A 24,437-nucleotide genomic window follows, 5' to 3' on the forward strand; every position below is an offset into this window, starting at 1 on the left:
TGCTCACCCCTGAATGGTGTCTGCCCAAAAGGACTGAGACATTCAGTCACCGATGCTCACCCCTGAATGTCTGCCCAAAGGTTCTATTAGTCTAAATGTGGTTTTCCTTGAAGGATACACAACACTGTGCTTCAATTCATCTGTAGAAGACTTTTCTGGTATTTTTTTTTCTACATTTACGTTTTTTAGCAGAAAAAGAAAGGACAAGTGCAGGGTAACATGGTGGCTAAGTAATTAAGATCTTTGCCTCACAGTTTCAAGGTCCAGAGTTCAGTCTTTATGTCCAGTCACTGTGTGAGTTTGCATGTTTTCCCAACATCTGAGTGGATTTTTTTTTTCTGGGTACCCTGACCCCATCCCACATTCCGAACACATGCTGGTTGACTGGTTACTCTAAACTGTTCATATACACTGTATTATTTATCACTGCCTCATGGCCTGGGTCATAGTTGTAAAAGGTCTTTGATGACTAGTTTACCTACCCGAGTAACAAACTTAAAAAAAGCAATAGAAGTTAAAGCCAATGATCTCCTATGCTCTAAAGGAGCTGAAATTATCATGTTAAAAGTAACAGACTGTTTACAGCTGTAGGCACTGTCACCTCCTAAAATGAAAAGGCACTAAAGATGATAGTCTTAGGAGGAAGTAAATACCCACAAGAGCACGTGCAGGCGATTTCTCTTAGGATGTCATCAGAAATACATCTATGTTGTATAGCAACATTAACACATCTGTAACACACAGAAAAATACAATTTTCTACTTGACACTTCAAAAGATAAAGACCTGGACAATGACTAACAACCTCACAAACCAAATGAGAGAGGCACACTCTCTTTTATACAGGCTCTGTCTGATGGCCACAGCAGAAGAATGCAGCAACACACTCCTGCGAGCATCTGACTGGTGAAAAAGATCAGGTTGCGGGACTGGCATTTAACTTCAGCTATTTTATTTGTATTTGTTAACTGAGATACAGCACCGAGCTACATGGACCTTTTGCAGACTCAGCCCACCGCTGTCTGGTTAACTGATTTGCTTAGAAACATGCAGTAGGTAAATGGAAGATGAAGAAATCAAACCATGGAGTATAAGAAGCAGACCGTAATCAGCTCATTAATCCTCTGTGCCACGTCCTGGGCAGCAGCATTTATGATGAACACTTACAGTCTAAACCAGAAACAGGAAAGAGAAGCACAATAAATTACTGGTTCACAAAGAGGGTGGCTAACATGCATGTCCAAAACCGATAGTTTTATATAAACACCATGCAGACTTGTGCAGCGTAAGTAGGGAAATATTTAGCTGGTCATTTTAGTCAACACCTCAGACAGAATTTAGTTATAATTATAGAGGGTGAGAATGAGACCCAATCAAACAAAAAAGACCATCTTCAAGGAATACTATATTATGCTAGTGCTAAAACCTACAAGAGGAGGCAAAAATGTGAAGTGCTAAGGATCACTATAAACAGTAGGTAAAAATGGAAGATGTCAATGTCAAAGAAATATTTCTACCACAAACATTCACCCCCAGTAGCCCAGCAGTAAATTACCAAAAACATACCTGCAGAAGCGTCCCATTCCTTCTGCTATAATTCTCATCCTCCTCCTTTCCTGGGCATCTGCTACTGAGAACTGAACCCCTGCAGCGACAGGAAGGCTAACCACTGTACCGATCACCATCATCTTCATTAGTCTGGGTCGCTGAACTGAGCTACAAAACAAGAAGGCACTATAAGGACTACTGCAGAATCTTAAAGGCAAGGTATTAAAGTTGCTCTGTACAGTGACAGCTCCAAACCTAATTACAATTACATCTGCAGTCTCTCTGTCTAGACAGTACAAGGTTTAAAAGCTTGCAGGGGGCCACCTTAATTTATTAATATCTCTTTGCTCTCACCATCTTCCTCTTTTTCATCCAGTGCAACTAATATGCTCATTACTTATATTGGATGATAGGTAGCACATATGTACATATACATACAATCTTAAACTGAAAGTGTCCCTTTAATTAGCTCACCCCCCTAACCTGCCCCATCCCCAGCTATAAAACATACATAGCCAGCTTTAGGCACCAGTGAGCCCTGTGATTTCTGGGGGCCCCCCAACCACAGCAGATTATCATGTTTAATATTTTATAACATGTCTGTCAAACCAACAAAAGCTTGCATAGCAGTCTTGTGTACTTAAGACACCAGCTGGGCAATAACTCACATTTATGTCTCCTTTCAAATTTAAAAATATCTCTGGTTATACTAACAAGTGTTTTATCAAGCAATAGGCTTCCCAATTCCATTAAATATTTTACCACTGACATAGTGTGCCAAGACTTAGTTAAACCCTGTTAGTGGACATTCACTCTACTAAAACTAACAATATAGCCAGTTTTAGGTACTTGCAATACCCATAGGTGCAAGGGGGGCCTCCTTAATCATCATTGACTGTGTGTGGGGCCACACAAAAGCTATTGCTAGTTGGGGAAAAATGAGAAGAAAAAATGCATTAATTTCCTGATTATGCTCTTTAACCTGAACAGGTCTGTTATAGACCCTGTTAGGATAAAGCTGATAATAAACATACGCAAGGTAAGCACCAGAGAGATCAGCAGCCCAGAATGACTCACCTCAGTGCAAACCTTGGATTTTACGAAAAGCGGATACTTCTGATATTCAGGGATGGTTTTCTCTTTAGGGGGTTTATAAACACTGGCAGAACAACAGATACTACAGCTTTTAATTTCTTTGCAGAACAATTAAGTGAAATACCAACAACAGCAGAATAAAGGCTCAAAATCAGGAACAAGTTTTAAATATTACTCTAATTCAATTAAAAAGTATTTTTGAACAATAAGTTTAAAACTCTGATGTCTAGATTTTTTTGTCCGTCTGTAATCCTGAATGATTTATGCTAAACTCTCAGTTAATCGGCACCAATGGGGATTGGTTGATGCCGGATAACTGTAGTTTCTGGTTGCTTGAGAGTTACTGTTAAAAATAGGCTGACTAATAATGTACCCTTATACTATTTGTTTGGTTTAACTTGTTCCCAGGTTGGGGAGAGAGGGAATTTATTTCTAGCTTCCTTTTTACAACTCTGAAACTCAAAAGATAAGGTACATTTCTGCAGGTGGAAAACAAAGTGCAACACATGAAAATTGTACTGTATTTCTTCTATATTTTTTTGCCGGTTGCTTGAGTTCCGGTTAATTGAGAGTTTAATGTACACAAATCAAACATTTTTATGAAGGACAGAGGAGAATTATGAGAAAAATCAGAGAAGGTCTGTGAAATCAGGGGCAGTGACAGGTTTGTATTACTCTTTGCCGAGGTAAATAGAAGTTATTTACTCCTGCTAATGTTTGACGACTGTTAAAAAGTACAGTTTTGTACCTACCATAAATGTAGATGTCCGATAGGTATGCATCTGCAGTCATAACATATGGGTTGTCCTGCCTCAGGCAGCCCTTCGGTCGGCCGGATTCCAAAGTCTGGGTCTGGCCTCGGCTGATGTCGCACCTTCCCCGACGTCAGAGCGTCTGGGGTATAAAAGCATCAGCCGACGCCATTTTCCTCAGTTTTTCTTGCCCCAGATGCCAGGTGCCCTCTAGGAAGGCTAAATTTGGATAAATGCAATAGAATTCCAAACATTTGCAAAATTATATATATATATATATATATATATATATATATATATATATATATATACATGTATATACAAACAAATACACCATAATAGATTCCCCCAGCTAGCTAAAAGAGGGGTAAACACCCTAGGAATACCACAGAGGGTAGGAGGGAGGGTAAACCTGACTGCAGATGCATACCTATCGGACATCTACATTTATGGTAGGTACAAAACTGTACTATGTCCTTCAAGGATGCATCTGCAGTCATAACATATGGGTAGAATACCATAGCCAATCTGGGGAGGAGGTACTAAGAAAAGATGATGTAGTTAAGATCCTGCAGGACTGCAGTAGCAAAGCCTGCTCTGGATCTGGAGTATAAAGGTAGATTGTAATGTTTGGTAAATGTATGCACGGAGCTCCAAGTAGCAGCTTCTAAAATGTCCTTGGTAGCCACCCTCGTAGGAAGGCTGTAGTGGTGGCCGTGGCCCTTGTGGAATGAGGCCTGATGTTTGCAGGAACTGACTTTCCATGAAAGGAGTAACAAAATCGAATGCAATTTCCTATCCATTTTGAAATTGTCTGTTTGGAAATTGCTTTTCCTTGCACCCCAGCAGCATATGCTACAAATAGTTGGTCAGTTTTTCTGCTACTTTTAGTTCTGTCCAAGTAGTAGCGTAGTTGTCTGTGTATATCCAGGGTGTGCAGAAGTTTTCCCCCTCTATTCTGTGGAGTTGGGAAAAATGTAGGCAAGTGAATAGCTTGGTTCAAGGATACCCTAGATACCACCTTTGGCATAAAAGTAGGATTAGTTCTTAGTGTAACTCTGTCCTGATGGAAGATAAGAAATGGCTGTACTGCCATTAATGCTTGTAACTCAGATACTCTTCTTGCTGAAGTTATTGCCAGAAGGAATGCAGTTTTCCAAGACAAACTGTAGATCCACTGATGCTGCTGGTTCAAAGGGAGAAAGTGTTAGTTTCTCCAAGACAAAGTTGAGATCCCAAGCAGGTAAAGGGGGTTTTCTTGGAGGTTTGATATTTTGATCCCTCTCAGAAATTGCTTGAGGAGAGGGTGTGAGAAGATAGGTGGGTCCACATTGTATTCTGCTGAAATTGCTGAGGCATGAATCTTAATGGAAGAATAGGAAAGGCCATTGTGGAACAGTTCTGCTAAGTATTCCAGAATATGTGTCATGCTTGCCACTGTCACATCTAAGCCTTTTGATGTGTTCCAAATGAAAAATCTTTTCCATTTAGCTGAGTATGTCTTCCTTGTGGAAGGCCGGCGAGCATCCATGATAATGTCCTTCACTCTCTGCGATAAAACATTTTGTTTTGGATTTAAGGGATTTTCCAGGCAGTTAGCTGCAATGTTTTTAAGTTGGGATGCATGATCTTGAAATTGTTCTGCATCAGAAGAAGAGGCCATAGGGGGAGAGGCCATGGTTTTGCCTGTGACATGCTCCTCAACAGTGGATACCAGTGTTGCCTTGGCCAATCTGGAGCTATCAGAATCGCTCTTGGCTGTTCCTCCCTGATCTTCAGTAGAACCTTGTACATTAAAGGGAGAGGTGGGAAGGCATATACTTTTAGAGCTTTCCAGCTGAAAAAGAGAGAGTCCACCCTCCATGCTTGTGGGTGGTATGTCCTTGAGCAGAATGTCTTCAGTTGATGGTTGAGGGGGGAGGCGAACAGATCTATCTCCGGCGTTCCCCATGCCTTTGTTATGAGTTGAAAGATGTCTGGGTGCAGCATCCATTCGTGTGCATCCATGGTAGTTCTGCTTAAGCTGTCTGCCAGTGTATTTTCCTTTCCTGGCACGAACTGGGACTGCAGTTGGATATTGAGTTTCAGGCATAGCTCCCATAGATTCATAGCCAGCCGGCATAGAGGGTAGGAGTGTGTGCCTCCCTGCTTGTTTATGTACCACATGACCATGGTGTTGTCTGTCCTTATTAACAGGTGGCCTTGATGGAGGAAGGGTTTGAAAGCCTCGATTGCATGCATCACTGCTAGCATTTCCTTTTGGTTTATGTGCATGTGTAGCTGTCCTTGAGACCATAGGCCTTGGATACATTTGCCCTCCTCATGTGTGCTCCCCATCCTCGGTCTGAGGCGTCCATGGTGATGGTTTGTTTTGTTTTTGGTTTGTTGAAAGGCAACCCTCTGTTGGCCTTGGCAGGCCTGAGCCCACCACAGGAATTCCTTTTGAAGGCAAGGAATGATTGGTAACAAAGTTTCCAAACTGTGACTGTGTTGAGACCATACACTCCTTAGATACCATTGTAATTTTCTCATATGCAGCCTGGCCTGTGGTATCAGAATTATGCAGGATGCCATGTAACCCAGGGCCTGCAGGATTTTCCTTGCAGTAAGCTGAGTTTGTCTTGTCAGATTCATGAAGTAATCCGGAAGTTGTTTTTGTTTTTCCTCTGTGAGAAAGGCCATTTGGGTGGTTGTGTCTAGATCCGCACCCAGAAAGGTTATCCTTTGGGATGGAACCAGTCTTGATTTTTGGATGATGACTGTGTATCCCAATGCCTGTAGTAGGTGGATGGCATAGGCCAAGTCTTTTATCAAATTTACCTTGTTGTCCGCTTGTATAAGGCAGTCATCCAGATAAGGGTAAATTTGAATCACCTGAAGTCTGCAGTGTGCAATTACTGATGCCAGGCATTTCGTGAATACTCTGGGCGCAGTAGATAAGCCAAAGGGCAATGCTGAGAATTGATAATGCTCTGATCCTGCAAGAAATCTGAGGTGTCTTCTGCAGTTTGGTCAAATAGGGACGTGCAGGTATGCCTCCTTGAGATCTAGAGTCACCAGCCAAGACTCCTTGCCCAACATGGGAAGACGTTGCTGTAGGGTCAGCATCATGAATTTTGGCACAATGAGGTAAGTATTCAGTGCGGACAGGTCGAGAATAGGCCTCCATTGATTTTCTTTTCTTGGTACAAGGAATAGTCTGGAGTAAAATCCTTGGCCTTGTTCTGAAAGTGGTACCTTTTCTATAGCTTTCATTTGAAGCAAGTTGTTGATCTGCTTTAAAGCCTCTGCCCACTGATTTGGTGGTAGGTTTGGCATTCCATTTCTTTTTGGCAAAGTGTGGAAGTGGAACCTGTATCCTTTGTCTATTATTTGCAGTGTCCATGTGTCCCTTGTAATATAATGCCAATTTTTTGAGAATAAAGCAAGCTTTCCGCCCAAGGGTGCTTCCAGTTGAGCCCTGGTGGGCGGAATCAGAGTAAAGTCATTGAGCCTGTCCTGGTGTAGTAGTTGTTGTTGCTGCTGTTGCACTACCTCTCTGGTTGGCAGGCTGCCACTGACGGCCTCTGTAAGAGCCCCTAGATTGGCCTCTGCCTCTGGGGCATCTGTTCCTGCCTCTCTGGGCTCTGTCCGAGTCTGGAAAGGACCAATTCTTAGTAGGCCAGTTTCTGCTGAATCTCGGTGGTTGGACTTGTAGGAAATCCTTAACTGTTTGCACAGATTTTGCCTTTTCTTCATACTTTTTTAAGACCTCCTGAGCAGAGGAGCCAAATAAATTTTGTTTCTCCATTGGAGCATCCAGGAGTTTAGCTTTAACATGGTCTGGCAAAGATTGTTCCTTCAGCCAGGCATGCCTACGAATAATTGCCCCAGTCATAGCTGACCTAAATGAAGCCTCCAATGCATCATAACCACACTTTAAGAAATGATTACTAACCTGCTGTGAGTTGTGTACCAAATCCTGAAGGGATTTACGGTCAAGGGGCTCAGGAGAAGAAAGCTTCTTGTTCAGTTCATCTAACAAATACTCTTGGTACTGTATCATATGAAATTGACAATTTAGTGCCCTGATGGAAAGAGTTGCAGAAGTATATACCTTCTTTCCCCATCTCTCTAAAGCTCTAGACTCTCTTTCAGAAGGTAGAGGATTTTTGGCAGTGGCAGCCACAACCCCTTTAGGGCCCAGAGTAATAGTTTCTGGGTCTGCAGAATGGGCTTTATACAGATGGAAATGAGAATCCGGGACCCTGTAGTATCTATCAGGTTTGGCAGGGGCCGGGGGGAGAGTATCAGGGGCTGTACTGACATCATTGTACACATCATCAATTACATTCAAAACAGGAGGTATAGCTAAGGGCCTATGCTGAGGCAAATGTAAAAAGGTCCTTAATCTTTTTCTAGAATCAGAGAATTCCTGACCTTGCCATTGAAAATGCTCTCTCATGGAGTGTAGAGTCTCACCAAAGGAAAACTCTTCAGGAGGGGAGGCCGAAGGGATAGATTCTTCAGCATCAGAATCCTCATAGGACGAATAAGCCTCCTCCTGGTGGTGTGACAACTCAGAACCATCCTTGGACTCATCTGAAGAGTGTGGGTCAGAAGGCTCAGTCCTGGGCCTTTTGTCTGGTGGAGGGTGAGAGGCCCTGTCCGGGTGAGGTTGTGAACCTCTAATTAAAGAAATAAGGTCCTCTGCAAGGCTGAGGATCTGAGAACTAGAGGAAGTCCTCTGGGAGGTAGTCTTGGGAGGCAAAGCTTTAGAAAATTTAGCAGCTTTAGCCCTAGAAAAGGCCTTAATGGACATGGAAGCAGGGGGCCTAGCTGCCCCACATGCAGGAGTAGATATGTCCAAAGGTATGGTGTCGGACATATCCTGGACACTGGTTTCGGTAGGTAGCTCGGTAGCCGACTCAGCCGGGGCCTCCCGGGCCGCGGTGGTCGGTTGAGTGGATTCGGATGAAGGAATCTCCGAGGACTCGGTTTCGGCCGAAACCGAGACACTCGCAGTAGGCCTTACCGTGGTTTCAGCCGAAACCGCAGGCCGCGAGTGTCGGTCCTTGTCCTTCCGTTTTTTCACTAAATGTGATGTTGAGTCTCCGACGGCATTTTATATGCAAAACTAGCCCCAAAAAATTCCTCTGCAAACTCCGACCGACGTCTAAGAGTTCGTCGGTTGAAGGAAGCACAGGCTGAACAGGACGATACATTGTGGTCTGGGCCTAAGCAAGGAAGGCAGTAGGAATGGAAATCCTTATGAGGTATTTGTTTCCCACAAGTTAAACAATTATTTACTTTATCTGACATCGGCTGAGGCAAGAAAGATTCCCCAACGGGGTACTTAGCTTTTTCGAAGTCTTAGGTAGCTGAAATCACTGGATCTGACCGACCGGCACTTGCGAACAGCTTCTGCTTCGGGCACCGCCCGGCAAGAAAGACTGAGGAAAATGGCGTCGGCTGATGCTTTTATACCCCAGACGCTCTGACGTCGGGGAAGGTGCGACATCAGCCGAGGCCAGACCCAGACTTTGGAATCCGGCCGACCGAAGGGCTGCCTGAGGCAGGACAACCCATATGTTATGACTGCAGATGCATCCTTGAAGGACATCAGCAGTCACTGACCTAGTGTAACAGTACCAGTGCTGCACAATGTATTGCTGAAATAAATAAAAAAGTAGTATTGTTATGGCTGATGCTTGCGTGCGTGTGTGTGTGTGTGTGTGTGTGTGTGTGTGTGTGTGTGTGTGTGTGTGTGTAAAATATCAATAATTTTTATCTGTGCACACACCCAATAATGCCAGGATGCATGCATTATTCTTCTGGGTATCAATAAAAAATGTAGCTGACAAGTAATTCTATTTCAAAAGGCAATGTATAAAATATATCACAGAACATTCAGACACTTAGATCTTCTAAGAGTCTAGCGGCCCCCACTCTCCAGGGTGTGTAAATGAATACAGGGGGCTCCCTTAATCATCCTTGACTGTGTGGGGACCACCACAAATGCTATTGCAGAATATGGAAAAACGAAGAGGAAAAAATATATTTATTTATTTTCTGATTATGCTCCTTAACCTGAACAGGGCAGTGATATGACCCTGTTAGGAAAAATCTGATAATGGCCTCTGCTCTCAACTACATCCATTTTAAAGACAGCCTTGCTTGGATGTGTGTGTACAGAAAACTGTTATAGGTTAGATGTGTGTGTGGGAGGGGAATTGTGCAGTTATTACTTCTTTAGAGGAGTGAACATGAAGTTATTACAGCTTGTGTTTGGGCTGGGGACAGTGTGGTCATTTTTTCTTTAACTTTTCTCACAGACCTCAGAGGTGCAGAAAGAAGGTTACTATAGCTTCAGTAGGGGCAGCGTACTGTCTAGGAGCAAAAAGTAGAATACATTACTGTGATCATTATTTGTTTCACTTTCCAACTCAATCACACTTCAGGCATGTATACAGGTAGCTGCATTTGACAGTCTAGGTTAAGGATTGAAGAGGCATGCTATGTATATGCATGTCAGCAGTCACTTGAAATACAGACCTGTGGCCATCTGAACCTCTGCAATCATCCCAGTCTAACACCAGAGGGATGCACAGGCAGTCTTTTGGGGGGCAGGGTTAGGGAGGCAGGCATTTACCAGATAGGACCTACGTATCCAGACAGCAACTGGTTTGTGTGTTTGTTTATTCTAAGCTACTATTTTGTCATCTTTGGACATTAATCCTTGGATATATCTTATGTCTTCCTTCAAAGAAAAAAAGACTTTTTTTTTTCTTACTCGTGTTCTTTTCTTTATGTCAGCACTGGATTAAAAGGCTGGGAAAATGCTCTAAAAACATCACAGAACATCTATAAACCCTATGGCTTCTTGGGGTCTGGCTTATTTGAGTTATTTTCTAAATGGTTATTACTGTGCTTACTTGGTCAGGAAAGGTGTGATGAAATGATGCAAGGAAAACTAAAGCTTAACAGCAACACAATGTCTTTCCTTCATTATAATTTCTGTTCAAGCCATAATTGGATGAAAAGGTTATATAAAAAGAAAAAAAAAAACAAACGCACTTTAGAGCACATAGGAAGTTATGGCTTCTTGAAAAAGCTAAAGACTAAGGCAAAATGTGAGAAGAGGAGGAAAAAAGTAATGTGCATGCTACAGGGAGCCCAAGATGGGGGTAAAACAGGGGAAGACTGGAGGATATGTTGTGTTTGTGTGTTTGTTCTTTGTGTGTATGTTGGGGGGGTGGCTGAAACAGTATGTCTAGGGCGCCATTTCGGCAAAACCCCGACCTGTACATAGAGCTGCTGCAATGTATCATTGTTGCAACTAAATGCCAGTAATTGTTGCAACAGTGTCGTACATAGGTCGGTTGTAATGTAACTACAGGTAGTCTATGACTACTACTCATAAAAGCTTGCATCATGAACTAAAAGGTTGTTTAAAATGGGTGGCAGTGACAGGGTGATATGTACACTGGAAGTGCCAAGGAGCCCCCAACTTGTCATCTGCCAGGGTCCCCCTAAATGCTAACACAGGCCCTAAAAACATATAAATAAACAAGTTAGCTAGCTCATACACATACCCTTTAAGAGAGTAAAGCATGGGTTTTCCACTACTGCACCAACAGTTCTAGGGGTTTGTGTCACGTTCCTCATCTCCTGATTTGTTTAACCATTTCTTGCAGCCACCCACTCTTTCTTGCTTCATAACTATGTCCTATATGGCTTAGCACTGAGTGAAAGGGTTCTAATGCTTTGTCCTACTTGTAAATTAATCTACTCGGCACTACAACTATACCTAATAATGACAAGTCATTTTACATTGCCAGTGGAGTACTGTGTTGGGCGAGGGAGATACAGCACATTTACTTTTGTTTACCAGCTTTGTCTGATTGGGTTTATTAAAAAATATTCAGCAGAGGCCTGGGGAGTAAAGCTCCAACATATTACAAACATTTTTAAATAGATATTCAGTAAAATACATGAACAAACATTAAGTAACATGATTTAACAATTACACATACATTTGCTTGTTAGATTACATCCATATGAAATAAAGGCAACTGTGACATCCCTGCTCTGGGCCAGTAATCAAGAAGCCTCAATCCTCAACAGTACACAAGGAACACACTCCTGTCTTGGGGCTGGGCTTCCCTCTCTCTCTCCCCAGGCCCCAAATAAGTCTCCACACAGACCACAGATGTAGAGTTGAGTCCTCAGCAGAGTGTTCGAAGCCAAGTCCTCCACCACTCTCTCTATGAAACCAGTGCACTGTGTTCCTTCTCCAAGTAGCTGACACACGCATTCTGAGATTTGATTTTCACACACACATACACACACACACACACACACACACACACACACACACACACACACTTGAGAAAAGCTGGCACAGATTTACTAACTATGCCCCCTCTGCCCAGAACACTCCAAAGCCAACTCCTCTAAGGCTCTTACCAGGGTAACTAATTATACTGAGTAAAATTAATACTAATACAAATGGCAGTGCTTGACCAATGCAGCAAGGCTTTCAGAAGTGGCCACAGTGTCACCAAGTAAATATAAGTACTCTCAAAGGTTAAAATATTTGCTAAAACACCAGCCACAACAAAAGAGTTTAAATATATTTAATAATAAAAGAACATGAAGATACAACATATCTATTTACAATAAACACCAGAGTTTCAATCACAGGAAATATTAAAAATAACTCAGATGTATAGATTCACACAGATACAGAAAACAGTTCTTAACTAATCTCACTATATTTTCCTGACTAATCTAAAGAATTACTACTCCATGGTTAATTACTAAAGCAAGCAAGATAAAGTGGGTGACTGATCCTTCTTTGCCAGGTTTCAAGAACAGACTACTCTTAGACTTCTGTCTCATCTAGTATTAAAGCAACATTCCAGTGCTGGATTACAGAATGACATCACATACATCTGGTATCTGATATTTGGTTCCCACACTACCCCCTTTACTGAAACTGAACCAGAATCTAGCACATATGTGTCATAATACACACGCATACAGCTTTGCTAAGATGTATTATAGCATCTGGAAGCTATAAAACCATTCAAAAACTTCCACCCTTCCAGGGTAGCAATTACTTCACCCCTAAGGACAATACAGTAGGATTCCTAGTCCTGGTTTTCACAGACATTTTGTCTCTGGCTGCAATCAGAACTTTACGATACAATCTTTATGGCCTAAACCACATAATTTAATTTCAGGCTATTTTTCAAAGTCAGCTGGACTGAGATTAACCTCTTCTCTTCCAGTATACTCCATTACAATATATTAATTTCAACAGTTAACATACAGTCTGACATACAGGCATATTTCTTTTCTGTCCAGCAATACCCACTGTTGGTACATTTTTAACACAAGTAGATTTGCAAATACATTTTCAATACAAGCACCTGTACAAATCAGTTTGATATACAAATGACATATAATTCTTTACAAAACTCCAGCTAGCTATGCTGGCATATGTTACACGTCCACTTCCCTACTTCTCCTGGCATAGCTGGCAATTTCTCACATCATCACAGTAACCATTACAGTATGAAAAATACTTATGCATTGGTAGATGTTCAACACTGAGCATCTGAAGAAGTGTATTAGTGGGCTTGTCAAACAGATAATAAGACATGTGATCAGTACTTATGAATTCAAAGTAATGGAGGTGATGGGAAGGAATTATGTAGGGTAGAAAATGTTAATACTACTGTTAAGAGGTGGGGTATAAAGCAGGTTCACAGACAGCCATAAGGTTTAAATTACAGGTATAGTGGTGGAGGGTGAGCAGTATCATAAATCTATATAAATGGCTGGGAAATGCTAATAAAACTATTCAGGTACTGGTGAAGATGAAGACTAACTGTGGGGCATACATTTATGAGATTACTCAGGTAATTGACCACACTTGAACAAGAGGCAGCTAAAAGACAACAAAACTTTTGTAGATGCAACTCTTAGTGGACTCTCACAATTGACTATACTTTATTGTGAACAGTTTACTATCAAGAGTGAAGGTAAGGAAGACAGATAAGTCAGCTCAGAAATGATGCAGAGGAAAACAGCAATCAGAAAAGCACAGTATCAAGCCAAGCAAAAAAAAAAAGACCAAGAAGAAAAAACATAATATGAAAAAAAAAATGTATTTTTACAGAACTAGTAAAACAGAAAATCTCCAAAGAAAGACTATACAAGTTCAGTTGTTAAAAACTGTTCTTTAAGAATCTCTTTCCCGGATCTTTGGCAATGTCATCTTTATAAAAGAAAATTTAGCTCCATATTGTAATTCCAAGAATTGTACATGCAAACACCATAATTATAAAAAACTAACTACAAAATATAAAACAGTTGTTCACCTTTAAAGTTGAGTTTTGCACAGAGGGTGAGAAGCAGCTTCCAAACTTATACAGTTGATATCAACTCCAAAATCAACACACCTCAGAGAAAAAGTAATGCACCCAGAAACAGTACTCTTGGACTGGGTATTTGCAACAAGTCACAGAATCTCAAGCAGTTGCTAAAGGGCAGCACAGCGGTTAGTCTTGCTGCTTCATAGCACTTGGCTCTTCAGTTCAATCCCAGTTGGGGTGCCTTCTTTGAGAAGTTAGCATGGGCTTTCACCTCAGTTTTTCCAAGTGGTCTTGTTTCCTCCCCATATCCAAAGTCATATGACATGTGATCTGGAAAGCATCTAAACTACCTGCAGGTGCGCATGCCAGACATGGTTATGAACTTGTGCTCTGAGATAAACTGGCATCCTATTTAGGATTAGTTTGTCTCTGATTTTTGTTCGCAGAGTAATGGGCTAGGCCTATCTTTCCTACAAACATGAACTGGTTAAAGCAGGTAATCAGAGAATGAATGCATGAAAATATAAATAACAAATATAAGACTTCTCATTATAAGAACTCCTAAAAGACAGAGAAATAATCAGTTAGCCAGTAAGTACAATGGTGTGAGGAACCAATAACAATATGAACTCTTTGCGTCATTAGAGTCATATGGATGGGTTATATACAGCCTTAGTCTCTGGTAAGTTTCTGTTTCTACATTGTTCTTTACGGAACAAAACACTATGCACTCCTGGATGTTGTGACTGCCTGTCTGAATGACACATGCATGCATAAGTTAATCCACAAAGCTTAAAGTATCAGAATCTGAAGTTAGGCTCCAGAAAGACAGAAACAGCATATGGCTACCCAGCATTAGTCCAGTAAGCAGAATGCTGTAAAAAAGTTAGTGTGCATCACTCCCCCGGCTCCACATGATAAGGCACTCTCTGGCAAGGAAAACAAATCATGCTGCTATGATGGGTGATGACAAGCTACACATACAAGCCTGGATCATTCTGGACCTCTACTAGAGACTCTCCAAACCTGGCCTCAATGCACAAAAGACATCCCTTCAATTCTGGGGCGTAAGGTCTGGGAACCACTTTCACCTCACATCAGTGAAATTAATTCATAACTTACTATTCCAATCCTAACTAAGAACTCACCCTTTCAGACAGGCTAAATGCAACTGCATTCCCTCAGGTCGCATAACAGAACCCTTACCTTCTTTCCACATCTTTGCCCATCTCTACCATTACCCTTGTTCTTTTACATTCACAGTTTAGTATGACCCATTTACATTTCACTAACTCCCTCACCCTCACTTAACCTTTTTTAAATATTTAGTCCTGTTATCCAATTTCCTATCTCTGTCTCTTCTCCTGCTACTATACTCCCTGCTATGTCTAATCTTTGCTCTCTTTGTTGCTATACTCCCTGCTGTGGCTAACTTGCTCACATGTCAACTGTATAAAGCAAAAAATGCAACCCCTACTAACAATGTTCACCATTATGTAATGCCTCAACCTAAAACTGTAAAAGATGTGTCTATGTAAATATGTTAAATCTTAAGCCTCAATGTTATGTTACTAGTCACTGTTAAGATTGGTACTATTGTAAGTTTGAATGCTTCTGTATAAACCTTATATTTTGCTTAAAATTTAACTGTGCAGCTTTTCTCCCCGGGCCTCTACTGAAAATGGACATGCATCCAGTCGAACTTTCCCGGTCAACAAATGTAAAATAAATAAATAATAAATAGTATTTCAGACAATTTTTGTCCTTACTAACATGCACGTATGATCTTTTATGTCTCTTTACTAATATATCATAATTTACACATATTAAGAAGTGTTAATTTTTATATTCCACTTGATTAACCTGAATTTGACTGCCTTTTGTATAACATCTCCATTTCTTACTTCATTTGTTCTGTATTCTTCCATGCTGAGAATAAAAATGGTCTTTTGTGATTAGTGCTCTACTCAACAGACAAATACTATAATACATAAAAACTGTAGGTAGGAAGAGTACTGCACACACTTAAGAACTTCAAAACTTCCAGTTGGAGGAAGAACCAACCTGAAGCCGTGGATTCCTTTTAAAATACAGCTTTACTTCTTCAACATGCAGCAAGCAGAGGATTACAGTCCAACCAAGCAGTTCAGTTCTTAAAAAGCAATTTGGCAATCAGCATAACTTATAAGTGTGATTGGTCCATTTCTTTTCCATTCAGCGCTTTCATTTGTTAGACTATACGTAATCGAACTTCATCACAATGGTTTTAAGTAAAGTTCTGTAATTTCTTACATTTACATTGTCTGAGATTGTAACTGGAGAGGGGGCGGTGTATACTTTGAAGGAATGTGTTGTGTTTGACACCTCCTATCTACTCCATCTCAGCATACTTTTAATGCTAATGTGGCTATTAAGCCATGGCTCTTTGTCTGAATGTACATCTAAGACGGCTTACAGGTAAATCACTATGGCTATGGTGTGCATGGTCCTGGGTTCAAGCCTAGCAGAGGTTGTTTATTAGGGTTGGGAGGGTGGCCTAATGGTTAAGGTGTTTGCCTTACAAACACAAGGTGCAGAGTTTGAGTCTCACAAGGGATAATTGGCTAGGCTTAAAATGGCTCATAAGGGCAGTTAGCTTAGTACTAATCTATGAACCTATAAATGGAGCAAGATTTGCCATTTTAACTCTTTAATTTCCAGTATGGGATTGGAATCTCCAAAAAGGAGGTTTACCTGTTCAATGGTAGCAAATCTATAGTATGTGTGCGTGTGGGTCAGGTCCTGCTATGTTTGGCTAGCATTTTACTCGTCTTGTGATCTTATGGCCTGAAAGTGTTCCCTGACCCTGTCCTTAAGTTTTCCCGTTGTCTTCCCTATGTAATAGGCCTCACAGTGTGTGCAGATATCTATGTGCACTACATTAATAGATTGACATTTACAGTGGCACCAAATTTGGATTTGGTGCTTCAGGGTTTTCAGGACCACTATACCTGTGGTCAGTACCTTTTCGCACCAGTTGCAGTGCCATAGGATCACAAGACAAGAGAAATGCTCTAGCCAAACATAGCAGGGCCTGGCCACACACACAGACTACAGATTTGCTGCCATTGAACAGGTAAACCTCCTTTTTGGAGATCCCAATCCAATACTAGAAATTAAAAAGTTGGCAAATCTGCCTCCACGCAGACAGAGCCTGGGCTCAATGGTCACATTAGCATTAAAAGTATGCTGAGATGGATTAGATAGGAGGTGTCAACACAACACATTCCTTCAAAGTACACACCCACACCCTCCCCAGTTACAATCTCAGACAATATAAATATAAGAAATTACACTACTTTACTTACAACCATTCTGATGAAGTTTGATTAAGGACAGTCTAATGAATGAAAGAGCTCAATGGAAAAGAAATGGACTTATCAAACTTGTAAGTTTTGCTGATTGCTAAATTATTTTTTAAGAACTGAACTGCTTGATTTGACTGCACCCGTCTGCTTGCTGCATGTTGAAGAAATAAAGCTGTATTTTAAAAGGATTCCACGGCCTCAGGTTGGTTCTTCCTCAACTGGAAGTTTTGAAGTTCACAAATACAATAATAACATAAAGATCATCCCGGGCTTCAAAGTTACCTTGTAGGACGGAATAACAAGCTATGAATCCAGAAGCTAGAAACAGCTCAGGCTGGGACAAAATATCGAGCTGTGAATCCAGAAGTTTGGTCAAGGTAGGACAGAATACCAAACTATGAATCCAGAAGCTAGATTGAGGTAGGAGAAAATACCAAACAAGGAATCCAGAAGCTAGACTGAGGTGGAAAGAATACCAAACTATGAATCCAGAAGCTAGATCGAGGTAGGAGAGAATACCAAACTATGAATCCAGAAGCTAAACTGAGGTAGGACAGAATTCCAAACTATGAATCCAGAAGCTGGATCGAGGTAGAAGACAATACCAAACTATGAATCCAGAAGCTAGATCGAGGTAGGAGAGAATATCAAACTATAAATCCAGAAACTAGATCGAGGTAGGAGAGAATACCAAACTATGAATCCAGAAGCTAAACTGAGGTAGGACAGAATTCCAAACTATGAATCCAGAAGCTAGATTGAGGTAGAAGAGAATACCAAACTATGAATCCAGAAGCTAGATCGAGGTATAGGAGAGAATACCAAACTATGAATCCAGAAGCTAGATCGAGGTAGGAGAGAATATCAAACTATGAATCCAGAAGCTAGATCGAGATAGAAAAGAATACCAAACTATGAATTCAGAAGCTAGATTGAGGTAGGTGATAATACCAAACTATGACTTCAGAAGGTAGATCGAAGTAGGAGAGAATACCAAACTATGAATCCAGAAGCTTGTTCAAGGTAGGACAGAATACCAAACTATGAATTCAGAAGCTAGGTCAAAGGTACAGCTAGGATCCTTTAAACAACCCCCACATGCTGCTTTCCCACCAAGAGGAATGGGATACACAAAAGCAAAAAGCAGAAGACTCATCTCCTGCTCTCACTGAATACACTACCTTGAGATCCCTGTATCTGCCCCCAAATGAATTATAAAATAATCCCCTGTTGCCCACTATCTAGTTGGAAATTGTCTGCTTATCCACTGAGGCTCTCAGGTTATTAGGTACTAAGGAAGCAAAAAGCTGACCCGACTTCCTGATGTCCTTTGTCCTGGTGATAAGTAAAAAGTCACTTTTTAGGATCCAGCTTACAGTATTGAATATTGGCTCATGAGAATAGAAAAACATATGCTGAATCTTCTGATTCAAATGTATAAAGGTATTTAGATATAAAGAAAAAAGTGTTAGGAAGGGCCTCATTTTTATGAACAAAAATGTAAAGCTTCAGACACGTGTTATCTTACGAGCCAGGTAACATTCTTCAGGATTTAGCTAAGACAAAAAAGACATTCCTCGAGTACAAAAGTTTTAACTGAAAAAAAAATCATCTCAAAAGAAGGCTATGATAGCTGGTCCTCTGTCACGGTGGCAGGGAATCAGAATGACCCTAGATAGTCTGGTGACTTAGAAGCTGATTAAGGGAAGAAAGACTGAGTAGTTGAAACCAGCTTTCAGTCTTACGGAGCAGGACCACGTTTTACTGTCAAAGCCAGACAAAAACTAGGATGATTTCAGGGTATATGTACAGTCTTAGTAACAGAACAGGGTTACACTCTTGGGAGCACAGCATGAAGTACATGAGGTGCTACTGTTTAATTCACCTGATATTAGGAGCAAGTCACCCACCTACCAAGGTTAATATTTCTGTAAATTGTTGAAATTTTGTACATTTTTTATGTGGATCTTTTCTCACAGGGCCTTCTCTAAAAATGAACTCACACCCAGTCGAACTTTCCCAGTAAACAAATGTAAATTAAATAAAATGAATAAATGTTTTTATTTACCATTTGTTCAAGGGGGTAAAGCACTGATCCAGATGGACCGGTTTCAATGCAAGCCTGGGAAAAGTAAGCACAAAGCAACCGCAGACAAAGCAGTATTTTACATTACTGATAAAGAGTACAAAAATAACATTAAGAATACAAAAAATATTAAAACATCATAGAAGTCTATCTAACATAGTGCAAGTCTATTTAATACAGCATTCAAAAACAGTATAAATCTAATATTAAGGAATATACAATTCTACATACATAGTCACTGGAGGTTAATTTGGCCTATATTGGCAGATAAGATGACAAAATACATGTGGAGGACAAGTAGAACAGCAAGTGAAATACAACAGAGGGAGGTGGGTGTTGTGAGAGTCAGGAAATTATGAAGATTAGAATGCAGAGATAGTGCAGAGGAGGGGACATTCTAGAGAGTGGAAAGAGATGGGCATTTACCAAGAATGGATATCTTAGCAATAAGGTACGAGATGAAAGTATGAAGGGAGGACATAATTTCTCCAACAGGAAAAAAAATCAACTCTTCACCTACAGAAATGACAGCTCCCTCCTCCCAATCTCTGTGTGAATAAGTTATAGATGGAAGTGGAGGTCAACGGCAGACGCAGGGAACAAAAATATTAAAAAAGAAGGCTTTGTCAAAGTTTCCAAACGAAAAGTAAGGCTCAGTCTGGAGGCAATAATTTTTATTTATTTATTTAGCCTTTGTTGGCTTGGTTAGTCACAACAGGCTAGTAGCCTCTTTTCACTGGAGACCTAAGGTTATATTTATACTGCTGGGGAAATTTGGTCAGGACATCGGGGAACTTCCTCTACTCTTTTTGACAGATGCCATGGGACCTTTCTGAAGAGGGGACAGGCTAGACAGTACAGAGAGCTAAGAGTTAACCTAGCATGGATGTCTTCCCATTAAGTTATGACGTGAATGTGGAGAGGGAGGACAGAATTTCCCCAACAGAAAGGGAAAAATCCCTCTTCACCTACAGAAATTACAGCCCTTTCCCCATCTCTGTGAGAATACGTTAGACAAATAAGATTCGACACTTCCATTTATCTGGAGGTGTCAAAAGCAGCCTTCTTGAAAAACATCATTATGGGTTTTGAAATTAAGGAGGCTTTCCAAGGAAGACAGGTTAAAAAGAATTCACAAATGGGCCTAAAATCAAACAACTAAAGCCCTTAATTATGTGAATTATGTTATTAAGTGAACAAAACAAAAAATAAGTCATGCTCTTTAGTCATTAAGTAAACAGGCCTCAAGGTATTAAGTAAACAAGTCAGGCATTTATTCATAAAGTAAATCAGACAATGAATACATCAGACAATTAAGTCATTAACTGAATAAAACTCTCCACAAAATTAAGAAGCTGAGCTTGAAGAGATACAAGAGTGTTGTCATCTCAGAATAAAAACAAACCTTCCACTGAAAGAGACAGGGGGCCTCCTACCAGGAAAACTTAACACCCTGAAGGTTATCTATGACTTGGAGGACAAAATACTCCTCTGTTCAGAATTAAAATATCAAAACACATACTAAGAAATGAAGAGATTTCTACAATGTTTGGATGGAAAGTCTGAGCCCATTCGCAACGATTTACAGTGCTGGCTTAGCACACTGGATGAAAATGAGGACAGATAAGACAGTTGTATTGGCAGGAGTATGGAAATCATAAGCTGAGAACTGAAATAGAAGGGAAAAATAATGGAACAGGTTGACAGCTTCAAGCATCAGAGGAGGTGACTGAGGAGAAGGGAAATTTGAATGAGGAAGCCAAAGCCAGGATCAGAGGGGCTGCAGCAAACTGGCACAGAGTGTCAGGAGGTGGTGTATGACAGAATGCTGAAAATCTGAAAAGCAAGGTATAAAAAAAACAATGGTGTGACCAGTACTACTGTATGGTACTGAAACTGGGGCAGTGAAAGCACAGTAGTTAAGGCAGTTAGAGGTGATGGAGATTAAGTGCCGGAGATGGGTGGTAGGATGCACACTGTGGGACAGAAGAAGAAATGAGGACATCAGAGTAGAAGCCCAAGTAGCTCCAATTGCCAAGAAGGTCATAGAGACCAGATTACAGTGGTTCAGGTACATGAGCATAAAAGCAGAAGCCAATCGAGTGAAGGCAACTTGTGACAAAGAGGAAGAAGGGAAGAAGAAATGAGTGTGCCCAGCAAAGGGATACACTGTGTGAGAGATATGCAACAGTAAGACATGACTGTTGAAAAAGTAAGAGAGTGGCACTGAACTGAGAAAGATGGCAACAGCTGACACAACAAACAGAACTCATGTAGAAAATGGAAAAAAAAAAGGGTGGGGGGTGATGATGATCTAGCACCCATCCTGAACAGACATGAAATGACTTGAAAGAGGTCAGTTAGCTCAAGCATGAAGATAAGTGACTTAGTTCGAGGTCAGAATGAAAACAGACAGAAAAGCAATGTTCACTCAACAATGATAATGACCAACTAGTACCAGAGGAGTCAGTAGGTCAGACAGCATTCAAATGAAGTCAGAGACATGTTAGAGAATAGTTTCTCAAACTTTTGGCTATGATAAAGTGCACAGAGGGGACAGATTAACATTACGTAGCTAGCATCCCCTTTTTTTGTTTTCTGTAATTATAGGGACAGTGATTTGACAGCTCAAAATGAACACGTAACAACATGTTTACATTCTGATACATTTTGCCATTGTAAGTTTTTTTTTAAGTTGTTTCTACTTAGTTTCCCCAGTTCTACAGAAAGTGAATGATTTATTTTTATTTATTTTACATTTGTTGGGCTGGTCTGAGACCCCTTTTCAGCCATGACCTCGGCCAAGCAAGACATTAAAACAATTAATCAAAAACTCACAAAAAAAAAAAATTTGCATTGCACAGTGAATTGACAACAGAACTATAGATGTACAGTCTGTGTAATCAGTGCAAGTATTCTTTTAATCATTAGCTTTTTTTGCCCAACTGTTAATTGAACAGTTTGGCAATCACGTAAGTAATTTACAATTCCTTACCTACACTACCTAGCATAGAGCTGGAAGCCAAAGTGACATAAGCATTTCCTGCTCTAAATGAATATTCTTGCAATAAACACAGTGCAGAAAATTTACTGTTCCGTGTTTGGAAGCAATTTTTAAAACCTTTTTATTTATGAATGGATGTGAAACCACCTTTTGTTTTTGTATAAAAACAAATATGTGTTCTCATGCATAAAGATGCACGTGGACACTTTTTATTCACAAAAATTAAAGGTCATTTCATTCCTTTAGAAAGCAATAACATTAGGAAGCAGTTCTTAGAATAAAGGGCAGTGAATGTACTGAACAGACTAAAATTTAACAATAGGAAAGTAAAATAGGAGATTGGACAGACAGAGAAACACCAGTAACCTAAAGAAACCAAAGATGATAAAAAAAGAAGTTATGCACTTGCCATAACGTTCCACCTGAGTAGTTGTTGATTTTTCATGTGTCTTCAACCTGTGGGTTCGAATCCTACATCGGATATGACTCAGCCATATACTACAGCTCTAGGATCTGAAAATCTGAGTTCCTCCCCTCCCCTTAATGCCTTGCTCTCCCCTCATCCATTCAGATACAGTTTGCTGTTTACAAATCTATCTTTCATTTCAACAAAATGTTTTAAATATATATCATTGAATAGTAGAAAGAAGAGCACTTCAGGAGCTCAAATATATAAAGGGATATCCATAGTCATATCCTTCATAAAAATTGGAAGGGGGATGGAGGGAGGGAAGGTTGAAGACAAATGAAAAACCAACAACTCACGTGGAACATTATGGTAAGTACATAACTTCTTTAACTGAAATTGTTTTTTGTTTGATCTTTAATCTGTGGGGCAGAGTCCCCAGCTACAGAACTCTTGGGAGGCTCTCGTGGAAGGATATTCCGAAGTACAGCAGAACCAAAGGAGACCTTGTTCCTGGAAATAATGTCCAGTTTGTAATGGGATACACAAGTATGTGAATTAGACCAAGTAATGGAAAATCTCAGCAGAAGCAACAATGTAAAAAAAACATAGGGTACAGGACGGCACAACGACTCCTCAGCTTGAACAGGACACAGTTTATTCAAAAAAACAATAAAAACAAGGATGTAGGAGAACGAACTCTGTATATGTGTAGGAGTTAAGCGCTTTCATCTGTCTAATGCAGACTTCATCAGAACTGCCATATTTACTGCAATATCTATTATATACACCATTTTGGCGCCAAGACCTTTTTAAAATTTAAAGTGATATCTTCTTAATACAACAATGCTATTCAAGGCATCTGGTGTGAAATGAATAAAATGAATAAAGTGCATTGTGCTTGTTGATACTAACTTATAAAACGTATATACATATAAGACAGTGTTTATGCTAAAAAAATGTATATATATATATATATATATATATATATATATATATATATATATATATATATATATACAGTAAAATTTAATATGTTACATATAGCCTTTTTATCTCAAGATTAAAAAATAATAAAAAATGAATACATAAAATTGTAACGATATAACAATTTAAACATATATATATATATATATATATATATATATATATATATATATATACACACAAAAGAATATAGTTGATTTGTTGATTTGTTATATTCTACAAATTTTGTAAACATTTATTAAAAAGGTGACTGTCACATGCCAGGCATAAAAATGGTTTTATACTTATATAATCATTAATGCCTGGAGACCTAAGGGCATCCGTGAATATTTGCCATTTACTCTCTTTCTTGGCTAAAATGGCCTTCACATTGTCACCCTTTGCTGTCTTATCCACCTGATCTATAATAGTGAATTTGAAACAGTATTTATCCCCATATTGTACTATATGTCTACATAAGGCGTTCTTTTTGTCTTGATTTTTAATACAGTACAAATGTTCGTAAATACGGCGTCTTAACTGTCTTTCCGTTTTCCCTATGTAAAACTTACATTTTAAAAATTAGACCAAGTAGCTGCAGAGCAGATATCATCAAGAGGAACTCTAGAGCAAAAGGCAGCAGAAATGGCCTGGTAGAATGAGTCTTGACTGGTACAGGTAAGGATATTCCTTTAATGGAATTGCATGGATCAAGCAATCCCAAATAAAATCAAGACCCTTTCCACCAAAGGCAATCGCCCGATCTGGTGGACCCCAGCCATAAACAAACTTTACAACAAGAGGAGAAAGCTACTACAAGATAGAGCAAAATCCCTAAAAGGGAAGACATCTCTGATCAATACTAGTAAA

At 40.0% G+C, this 24,437-nt stretch overlaps 1 protein-coding gene across 1 annotated transcript in view; it reads right to left on the reverse strand.

The window, feature by feature from the left end:
- The window catches only part of ADCK5 (aarF domain containing kinase 5), a 1,011,483-nt gene that overhangs the window by 759,359 nt on the left and 227,687 nt on the right, over window positions 1-24,437 (reverse strand). The window contains exon 3 of the mRNA XM_044067719.1: window positions 1,566-1,715. Coding sequence (XP_043923654.1) covers window positions 1,566-1,715 — 150 coding nt within the window. The remainder of the gene's footprint in view (window positions 1-1,565; window positions 1,716-24,437) is intronic.

Source organism: Protopterus annectens, chromosome 3.part1 (assembly GCF_019279795.1).
Source record: "Protopterus annectens isolate FY-2018-M chromosome 3.part1, PAN1.0, whole genome shotgun sequence".
Taxonomy (NCBI): Eukaryota; Metazoa; Chordata; order Ceratodontiformes; family Protopteridae; genus Protopterus; species Protopterus annectens.